Source organism: Hydra vulgaris, chromosome 14, assembly GCF_038396675.1.
Source record: "Hydra vulgaris chromosome 14, alternate assembly HydraT2T_AEP".
NCBI classification, from domain to species: Eukaryota; Metazoa; Cnidaria; class Hydrozoa; order Anthoathecata; family Hydridae; genus Hydra; species Hydra vulgaris.
The window spans coordinates 6,310,803-6,322,500 of record NC_088933.1 but is presented as its reverse complement, the minus strand read 5'-3'; the positions used below and the strand labels follow the sequence as shown (position 1 = coordinate 6,322,500).

Here is an 11,698-nt window from a genome sequence, read left to right as displayed (position 1 = left end):
TGAAGATGAGTGAGAAGTTGTTAAAATGCAAAGATTTCAACTATTTACAAAAATATTTTGATATAAAAATCTAGCCAATGACTAATCATTAAAGGGTACAACAACAAATCATCATCTCCTTTTTGTTTTCAAATAAAATTGGAGCTTTCTTATTATTTATAATATGCATTAACAGTATGCTATAACAACAACAACAAAACAAAAAGCAATATATTTACCAGAAATATAGATATTTTGCATAAGAATGTAATAAGTTACAAAAAATATACGTACAGTCTACATTCTTGATGGTTCACTCTCATATAGCCTGGCTAAACAGAGGAGAGCGGCCATGAACAAAACAAAACAAAAACAAAACAAAAACAAAACAAATAAAATAAATAATACACACACAGAAGGTTGCTATCAGTAAACATTAATATTTATATCTTATATATCTTCTATGGGGATATATCTTTGTATCACCAGTGATACAACTATTGTTTCTATGTATCTTGATGTAACTATGATATAATTATTTAATTGAATAGTTTTATTTTTTTATGATGAAGATGTAAACAACAGATAAATAAAATAAACAAATAAATTACTAATAAAGTTATACAATATATACATTGAATAACTATATTAGTAATATTATGCATATATAATATATGCATAATAATTACGTCTCATAATAATGTACATACGTTAATAACTAATCAATAAAATAAATCTATAAAAGCACTTTTATAACTGACTACGACATTTTAAAAGTAATTTTTTTGTTTAAATGCATAGAAATTTATCTGAAGGTTGAACTGTAAAATTTTTGCAAGTCTCACGTTTTACTAAACTAATTCTTGATAAATTAACTTAAAGCTATTCATATCAACTTGAAAACTTAGGGCTAATTAAAAAAAAAACACATAAAAGATTGTTTTCATTTGCATAGAAAATAGTTGTGGAAATGTAAGAATATTTGTAGATTATATAATGTAATTGTAGGATATATAATGTATAGTCGTAGATTATGCTCGTTTAAGCACGTGAGCTGTGCTGCATAACAGCTTTCCCGCGTTAAACTTAACGAGTATAAACATCTTCCGGGTATTTGCCGATAGGCTGCAAAGACGGAGAGATCATTTTCAAGGATAATATTTTTGAATTGAAATAAAAATAGATTTCTATGAAAATTTTTTTATTAATCAAAATGGTCTAAAGTTGCATGAAAATAAGGGAAATGTAAAAAATATTTAAAGTCTTTCGCAATTTTTAAAATGTTTTTAGCAGTGACCGCTGATAATTTTAGAGAAAAGGTAGGATCACATGTTATAAAGAACTAATTTATATTCAAGTAATAAATATCTTTGAAAACATAAAAGACTGTATATCAACAAAAAAATGAGTAAAGTAAAGTTTTAAACGTTTATGCTTTAAACACACAAAAAGTACCAAAAACTGTAAATACCTCAAAACCTTTCATTGAATAAATAAACAACCAAATCATAAAAATCTTTGATATTAAGAATAAAATAATTTAAAAGACATTTGTAGATACTTATATAGACACCGAAGTAAGTAATAATGATAATAACAATAATAATAATAATGAAATAAGTAATGGCTGTAACTTCTGTTGTTTCCAGTGAAGAAGCTAAAACCATTTTTTTTTTAGAAATGAGTTTGGAACAGGACATTAAAGGAGTACAATTAAAACCTCTATCACTTTCAACATATTTAATCTATTATCTTGTATTGTTGAATATTTTTAGTATGGATTTGGATTATGTTGAACTCTGTTAAAAAGTGTTGAATTATTTGGTATAATGGTAATACAAAAACCTTTTTTTGTTATGATTCTCCAATAAGATTTTCTTTAATAAGGTTTTCGGTTAATTTTAAGGAGAAACCTCTTCTAAAATTTCTCAAAAGTTAAACAAAAAGTTAATTTATTTATGCATTTTAATGTAGAAAGATTTTAATGTAGGAAGAATTTATTTAATTTGTTAAGATTAGTTAGTTTTCATTACTAAATTCAAAAAAAGTAGTAACAACGTCCGTAACAACGGTGAACTCTTTGTTTAAAATCCAAAGAACTAATGTGAATATTCAAATAGCTACATTAAAATGCTTGGTTTAGCTTCTTTACTTATTGAACGAGCAAAAAAGATCTGATTTACCTAGTGAGAATATAATTATCCATTATTCTGGATTAGCATCTTTTTGAAAGTTTCAAAGTAAGATTTTGACTTTTTAATAAAACGCATACTTGAAAAGTCATTTCAATGCTAATAAAAACATTAAAAATAACTTTGTTGATCTCTGTTTTATTGCGAATTCGAAATCTTATTTTAATTTATTCGTTTTTCTGAAAAAAAAATTTCTGACAATTTTGCTAAGATTAAAATAAAAAATGAGTGAATCTTTAAAACAGGGAGAGTGAAATCTCGAAAAATAAGGTTTTTTAGGGAAGAGATAATGATAAAGTTAAAACCGAAATGGAGTTTAATAATAACTCTGCCGTAACAATTCAAATAGTACAACTCTAAATAATAGCTCTGTCAAAAACAAATCTATATTTGATTTATTTTCTACATCTCTATTGGAAAAGTAGATAAAGCCAATTGAATGTTCTACAGCTAGTTACAAAAATAAAACTACCTAGATATAAGATTATATATTGCTCTATGTTGTCTGACATTTTTAATTCCTTAGCTCACGATGTGGTGAGTGTTCAACGTTGTCTTTGTCCGACAAAATGCAAGCAAAAAAAGAACATAAAATTTGTTTATTAAGTACTTTAGCTGCAAATAAGAAAATAAGTTATATAAAGCAAAAGAATGTAACAGAGAATATGAAACTAACTTTAGAACAATATATTAATGCATGCACTTGGAATAGGACTTTCTGGTATTATAAAAAACCACTAATATAAATATATCACAATCAATGACGCAAAATAGTTATGATAAACTTGCCTTGAAAATAAGTGTTGTCACACAAGAAGTTTTTTTAAACGGTGTCTTTTCTGCATTACCAATAAATATTTGGAAAATTTTAAATGTGGAACGAATGTACAGGTTCCGAAAAGATCGCTTTTTGAAAAAAATCTTTTAAAAACAAACCTTACAGCCCATGCCTAATGAAGAAGCTCTCACATTAGTAAAAACTATTTAAAAAGGTCTGCAGGTAAACTTGCTACAACTCGTGCAAAGCGTGTATTTGTAAGATCTATTGAAAAGTAAAAAATGCGGTTCGTAAATTTTTTAATTGAAAAGAGCAGTAAAAGTTTCATTAATGTCAAAGGCACTTACTTTGGCATTGAATTTAGTAAGCTAGAATGTATGAGACACTGTTGGTACAAGACTAAGAAACTTATAGAAATAAGGTCTCGGTGGTCGTAATTGTATTTTAGATGCAAAATTGATCGTATGCAAAATTGTTTTGGTGTTGTTATACAGAAATATACTAGAGATTTAGCAGGTATAAAAGCAAATGTATAGGTAATATTATTTCATGTTGCACCTTCAAAAATTAATAACTTGCATTTTCCTTACTCTACTAAAGGCAGCAATACTTGAAGCAATTTTAACTTCGATAAAGCAAGTAATACTAACACTTACAAACTCGAGATCCAGTTCAATACTATTTCACATAACAAACAGATGCTAAACATTTTTCTAGATTCATGCCATTTGCTTTGACAAGCTAAAAATTTTACAACAAAGCTGGATCAATTCAGGAAATGAAAATATTTATCACTTTAAGAAATCTTTATATATCGGATTTTTTAAAGGATAAAGTTACTTATTTGAGCAAGTTAACTGATAAAAATTGCATTTTGTTTACTGTTACATTAAAGAAAGATATTTGTTTTAGATTTATTTATAACTCCTAAAAATACTGAAAAGTATCCGCTGATCTGTTAGTACTTCCTGAAAAATGATTTTAATATGTTTTAACCTGCTTTGATGAACTTCAAATGTTTAGCTACAAAGAAGTAAAATTAAGATATATATCTCTGGTTTTATTGTCAGAAATTTAACAAATACTATTGCTAGTAATGCTTGCGCCCAATCTGATAGGGCACAAACATGTATAAGTAATCTGCAATTGAAGCCTACAAAAATTAATAGCTAACTTATAAAACATTGGTTTATAATTGGCAATTATTGACTGATATTTTTTCATACAAACATTTCTATGCGAAGTATCACTTGGCGTTAAATAATGTAAAAGATAGTAAGATTTTTTCCATCAAAGGATAACCTTTTTGTTGTTGATTTATGTAAGAAAATATTTAACTTCTTTATAAGCGGTAAAGATTTAAACCGTAAAATACCCTCCGACCGAAAGATAAACCAAAAGTTGATCTATTGTGTTAACAAACTGATTATGCAGTGATTAGTGCAGTGGGTGGCATGTGTGCATGAGCACAAATGCCATCCCTTTACAATTACAAAAGTATGACCATGCAAAATTTACACCAAGTTTCAACTACATTTTTTTTGGAGGGGGTGGGGGTGTTCGAAAACTTGCATGGTTATAACTTTTGCCTTTTACAAAATTTTTCGACGAAATTAAAAATCTGTCAATAAAATTAATTTTAGTTTTAGATAATAAAGTTGAAAATTTTACAACATTATTGCCCTCACGTTTGGGGAGAGGGGCGAGCGTTTTAGGGATTTTTTGTTCCCAGGCTTCCGCCATCCCACTTTTTTGCAAGGCCTCCTCATTTGGCATAGATATAAACATACTTAAGTTTGGAGTTTGTACTATGTGTGAAAGTGTTATGGAACATCAAAAAATCCTGTGGGCGCCCATGCATGTATGTGCATAGAGGGAAACTCTACGCACACACATCTTTACCATACATCTTTTTATGTTGGCAAACTAAGTTTTTTAGTCAGTTTTAAATTTTCTATTGGCTAGCTGGTTAATTGTAATAAATTAGATAATCGAAGAACAAACTTTTAAATTGACCTTCCCCCCCCCCCATACGCTTTCGCACGCTTTTTGAAGACCTCCACCCTCCCCCTATGAGCGTACGTTTTCTATATCTCTATATTGATGGATCAATGCTTGTTTAGATAACCTTTTTTTCTAATTATCAACAACTTTACTTCAATTGTTATAATTTGACATTCTATATTTACATAGAACTTTAAATCGTTATAAATAATTCAAAAACATAAGTATAAATATAAACTACTACTTTTCAACTTACTGAGAGAATTTTAAATGAATTTAAATATTCATCAATTCTCTATTATGAAATTATTTAACTTCTTTCTATCCTTTTTGTATTGCGGATTTCATACATGTGTGAAGTATTTAATATAAGGCCAACAAAATAAGTATTTAGTAGGGGTGTACCGAATTGGAAATTTTGCATTCCGGCCGGAACCGTTTTTTTTTTTTTTTTTTTTTTTTTTTTTGTTATGTATTTTTTGTTCCATAATATACATTTTCGTGATTACATAATAAAGATTCGTTAAGATTAAATATACATATAAATATAAAAAAAAAAAAAACAATCACAAACATAAATAATAAACAAACTTCTGTAATACGAGCTGTAAGAAGAACGCGGGAAACTTGCTGAAGACCAAAAGGTCTTATCATCAAGAACCGCTTTACATTGTCATACATATATATATATATATATATATATATATATATATATATATATATATATATATATATATATATATATATATATATATATATATATATATATACGCATAGAAAAATTAAAATATTTACAAAATTTTTACGTTAAATTGTTACATTATAATTGTATAAAAGTGTAAGTTAACAATTATACAAACATGTATCGTTACTTTTTCTTAATATTACCACGTTTATTGCTAACGCAATGTTTGAAATATATATTAAAGTATATTAAAAATAAGAGTTTATATAAGAAGCTAGTAGTGAACAAATTTAGAAAAAATCAGTAAGTAAATTTTTATACTTTAAAATACTCTTTTTAATAGTTTTTTTAAAGCCATTTAAGTTTTCAAGGTTAATAATCCTTTGATTAAGTAATAAAAACTTATTCCAGATATGAGGTGCACGATAAGTAATTTTAAATTGCACAAGCTTAGTTTTGCATGAAGGCTCAAAAAGGGTACTATTTGTGCGCAACAGGTATTTATACTCGAGCTTTTGTTTATAAAGACTATAGAAAATTGAAGGAGTTTTTTGCATTTTACTATTATACATAAGACTTAGAACATTATACTTATTTAGTTCAAACAATGTTAGTAAAGACATCTGTTCAAAAAGAGGCTTTGTGTGTTCGTTTTTATTTTTAAAATTAATTACTCGAATAGCATGCTTCTGTTTACGATAGAGAGATTCTAGTTTGCTTTTATAGGTACTACCCCATGCTGTGTTACCGTAATTTAAATAACTTTGAACAAAGCTATTGTAGATTTGTTTGAGTAGCGGCTTTTTCAATAAATGGCGTGATCGGTATATTATGATTTAACGGAGTTGTTAAAAAAGTTCCGGCCGAAACGAGAATTAAACCTTTATATTTCTCAAAATAAACCTATTTCATTAATTTAGTTCTTGTTTCATTTAAATCTAATATGTTGTTTTATATAATTTTATTATTATATATATTAACATTTATTTCTTATAGTTTTATTTATTGAAAGTTTAAACCTGCATAATATTTATTTATAATATTTATTTATATTTAATTTATATTTATACTTTTAATATTTATTAATATTTAAAATTATTTCTTTAATTATATATTTTTACATTTAGATTAAAATTGAAATATTTCCTGTATTAGGCATCCTATACTTTTTAACTATTTAAAAGTTAAGAAACATTAAAAATAAGACTATTCTCAATGGCAGGTAACATTTTTGACGAAAAAAGAGCTCATTTGTTACCGAAAACTAGATAGCAACTCTTTTTGCACCACAATATTCCTAAACTTTTAGAAATCCTTACATAAGTAATTACTGCAAATAAAGTTAGGCAAAGCTTGGTTCAGTGGTCTAAAATAATTTTATTTGGTTGCTTGTTGCGCTTTCGTGTGGATACTTGCTCAAAGTGATAAACATAAACAAAAAGAATATTTTTAAACATAAACATAAAGAATATTTATTGGCTTTAGTACATACATCGACTATTTTATAGCCTGGTGCTACAAGGGAGTGCTGCTACGTCGACTAAGGGTTTCATAATAGGCAGCAATCTTTTTTCTTTTATTGTTTCAATTAAAATTCCTAATGTTGAAAAACCCTCCATTAACGAGAGCGCAACAAGCATAAAAATAAAATAATTTTAGACCGTTTAATTGCAGCTTTACTTAAAATTACATTGTGTTTGTTAAGAATTTTGTATTATTTACCAAGGTTTACCTACAGTTCTTCATTGCCCTGTATGACAATGATTTTTTGATTTAACTTACAGTCTGTGCCAGTTTACAGTCTCGTTCAATTTGCTTTGTTGCTGTTTACTAAGAAAATGTAAATTTTAGTTTTAAAAACATATTTTAATTAAAAGAAAATCTTAAGAGTTAAAGTATTGTTCATGAATGTTAGCAACCGGCTAAAAAGTTTTTTTAATTAGCTAGAATTAAAGTTAAATGTAATTAATGATATTAATGATGTTAAAAAAATCTCTTCTTTTATTTCTAATTACAATACTTTTTATAACTATTTCTTTTTTTTTTTTACCTGGGTGCATATGTATATATATATATATATATATATATATATATATATATATATATATATATATATATATATATATATATATATATATATACTATATATATATATATATATATATATATATATATATATATATATATATATATATATATATATATATATATATATATATATATATATATATATATATATATATATATATATATACTATCTGGAGTTACTCGGCGTTGCCCGGGCCAATATTTAAAAGTAAATGAGCATCTGGAACTTTGTTATACTAATTTTGGGCTATGCACAGTAAGATTTTGCAATATTTTTTAGTGTTGCACAATAATCCCACAAAATGTGACCCTGTTGGTTGAAGCTATGAAATAACTGAAAGACATTAAGGAAGAAAAAGACATTTTGTTTATTTTCCACTTAAAAACAACAAATTAAGAATTTCCAAAAGAACATTTACTCAAATTTTTCAATTAAATTGTTCTCTCACACTGGAAAAAAAAGTTGAACATGTTACAAAAGTTAAATCATGGGTAATTTCTTCATTGGATTGTTATTGTTTTCTTTTAATAGGACTTCTTTAAAGAGGATTTCTTTCACTGAAGAGCCTTTTCTTCTGGAGTCAAAATGAAAAGATTTGGTTTTTTCTTCTGGAGTCAAAATGAAAAGATTTCGTGGAGATCCAACTCTGGAGCATGCAACATAGAGCTGGCCGTGAGAAAAGCAGGGCTGTTCCAAATTGATGCCAGCCACTTTGAGTGACTGTCCCTGCGCTTTGTTAATGGTCATGCCAAAAGCTAGCCTGACTGGAAACTGGAGGCGCTTGAAACTGAATGGGAGGTCATTGGGAATCATTGGAATCCTTGGAATGAAGACATTCTCACCTTTGCCACATCCAGTCAGTATAGTTGCTTCAATCAAGTTTAAAAGGATAGCTTTGATGATGAGTCGAGTTCCATTGCAGAGCTTGGGACTGTCGAGGTTGCGAAGGAGAATGATTGGTGCTCCAACTTTCAGGTGAAGAATGTGAGGAGGACATCCAGATGGTTCTAAAGAGTTCAGAAATTCTGTTGGATAGTTGACAGCTTCACTGGGGTCCATAACCATGTCAATGGAGTTGTAGGACTTTTTATTGCCTGGAAGCATTTTCTGGATCTGCATATTGATCTTGGTGACAGACTCATTTTTGGGAGCCAGAATAGCTCTCTCACAGATCTAGTCATGTCTGGTGAAACTCTGCTGGATGTTGGGAAACACCTTGACAATGAGTTCCTCTGCAGAATCCACCAGTGTGCAAAAGTTGGCAGGGAATTTAATGAGCCCTGTCTGCACATCAACTGGTGCCTCACCATTGCCCAAGGCAAGGAGCTGATTGGAAAAGGCTCCTGCTGACAGATCACCAGACAACTTTACCCTCATGTTTGTTGTCAAATGAAGTGTTCTGACACTCCTCCACAGGTAGGAAGCTTTTAGGTTTTGCCAAATTGCACGGCTGAGGCTGCAGAGCCACACTGGATCCCATTTTTGGGCCCCCTGACCCCGGGGGTTGGGGTACGGGGTCAAAACCCAGCTAAGAACCTTCTCCCCCTCGACTACCCCCATGCCAAATTTCATCGAGATCGGTCCGGCGGTTTGGATTTCTATAGAGAACAAACAAACAAACACACACACATTGCCCTTTATATATAATAAGATATATATATATATATATATATATATATATATATATATATATATATATATATATATATATATATATATATATATATATATATATATATATATATATATATATATATATATATATATATATATATATATATATGTACAGGGCCGATTAGAGCCGTCTCGCCGCCTGGAACAGTAACCCTGATTAGTACCCTTTTTTATCAAAGTTTTCCTTTATTATAGATAAGGACCTTTTTTTTTTCTTTAATTTTTTTAGGTAACTTCTTTTTATTTGGCGCCCCTTTATATCTGCCGCCCGGGACAGTTTGTCTCTTCCGTTCCCCGGCCCTGTATATATATATATATATATATATATATATATATATATATATATATATATATATATATATACTTATATAAATATACAACTTATAAATTTTTTTAAACTATTTGATTGCATAAGTATAAAAAAAACGGAACAATATTATAAAAAACATGCATAAAAGTATATTATTAGTCCCTATCAAAATATTTTTCAGAATCATAAATTATAAAGTATTGAAGCTATTTTCATTCTGAAATTTTATGTTTGCATTTCAGAATTAGTTTATACAGTTTATAGTTAATTTATTTAATAATTTAGAAACTTTAGTTTAAAAAAATTTTAAATTTAGGGGAGATTAGCCATAATTGAAACAGCGTTTTAAACGGAACACTTGCATTTATTTTTGAAAAAAAAATGAATTATGGCAATATTTTGTATTTTTTTAGTAAAACGCTTTATTTTCTACGCTTTGACACATTTTCAAGTTATTCCTCAAATAATGCGTTTGCACCATTGATTTAAAGTTTTTTTAAGTCATTGTAATTTGGTGATCTAATTTTGTGTTCACGCTATATTGATTGCGCTTGTAAACAATACTGGTATAGGTTATAGGGTTTTTTGTGTTTAATTCAATGGAATTTAAAATGAAAAATGACACTATAAACTTATTATATAAGTTGCTGCAAGCATGATATTGCCGTGATATAACAAAATAGTCCAAAGTTTCCTTGAATTATAAAGTTTTTCTTAATCAGTAATAAAATCAAAGTGTTCAAGCGCAATTTAAAAATACTTAGTAACAACCATAAACCTTAAAAATAATACTTTATTTACTGATTTTTAATTAATAAACTATTAGAACGCCATAACGGTTGAAGCTTTTAAATAATTTTTTGTTTGTAAACTTTCAGTTTGTCAGCGTAATACTAATCCTATTTAAGTTTTGAATGCACAGTTAAAATTTTAACTGTAAAGATAAAAATCATTTTTAATAAATTTTTGCTGATTTTACTGGGTTTTTATAAATAAAAAACAACCTGTTCTGAATAAGGAAACAAAGCGTTCCAATTTAAGGAACCAGTTGCCTTGATTGGAACAATATGGTATCTTTGCAAAAACAAATTTATTTCCAATAACGGTGCAATCACAGCGTAAAATTATGGTAAAAAGAATAGTAGGGTTGTCTGTTTGTATTAACCATATCATAAAAGTTTTCATAGTTAAGCCATCTTTGGTTAATTTTAATCCTAAAGTGCTCCAATTAAGGTAACTCTCCCCTATTTAAAATAACCCAGCCAACATAGACAAACGGGTACCGAATGGTTTTTGTCTGGGCTTACGGGAACGGCATTTCGACGGGTAAGTGTTTCGGGTTCTGGACAGGTCCCATATGGTAAAAAAAGGAAGTTTGCTTCATTGATTTTACCTGATTTTTATCAGGGCCGAAGGATCCAATAATAATCTGGGGACTTGACGGGTTTCCCAAAAAGGTTTCAACTGATAATTAAAAAAATCATTACAAAACTTACTCGATGTTTTCCATTTATAATATGTAATCTGCGTGAAATAAACTTGAAAAATTAACTTTTATGCATTATATTTTTTGTATACATTGTGTTTACATTTTAATTAAAGAGAAATTATTTTTTGGTGTATTTTTTCACTGAGAAACTCTATTAAAAAAGTGATGTTTTAGAAATTCATTTATTTATCACCATTATAAAAGAACTTTTTAATTTATCTTTTTTTAAACTTTACAAAGTTTAAGATATATGTTTAACATATGTTCCAGTAACTACTATACAGTTGCAACTATACCAATGAGACACTGTTTGCATTTAAATGATCAAAAATTAGAGCTTTGCTTCTGCTTGTGATGGTAATAACTGCTGTGAAGTTGCTAAAAAATTGGTTTTGTCAGAAACATTCTTGAGTAGCAAACAGGCGAATGTTGTGATGGATAGGTTATATTTAAGGAATGTAAAGTTTTTAAATCGTTTTTAAAGATCCACTCTTTTCC

General features: G+C 28.2%; 1 protein-coding gene across 1 annotated transcript; it reads right to left on the bottom strand.

Annotated features, from left to right (window-relative positions):
• Positions 1–8,207: 8,207 nt before the first annotated feature.
• Positions 8,208–8,792, bottom strand: LOC136090865 (ATP-dependent DNA helicase PIF6-like). Its single transcript, XM_065817841.1, has one exon. It carries the CDS (start codon positions 8,790–8,792, stop codon positions 8,208–8,210), a length of 585 nt encoding a protein of 194 aa, XP_065673913.1.
• Positions 8,793–11,698: the final 2,906 nt, after the last annotated feature.

Excerpts from the sequence above, each read along its gene's own strand:
- LOC136090865 (XM_065817841.1), bottom strand. The coding sequence starts at position 8,792 with ATGGTTATGGACCCCAGTGAAGCTGTCAACTATCCAACAGAATTTCTG.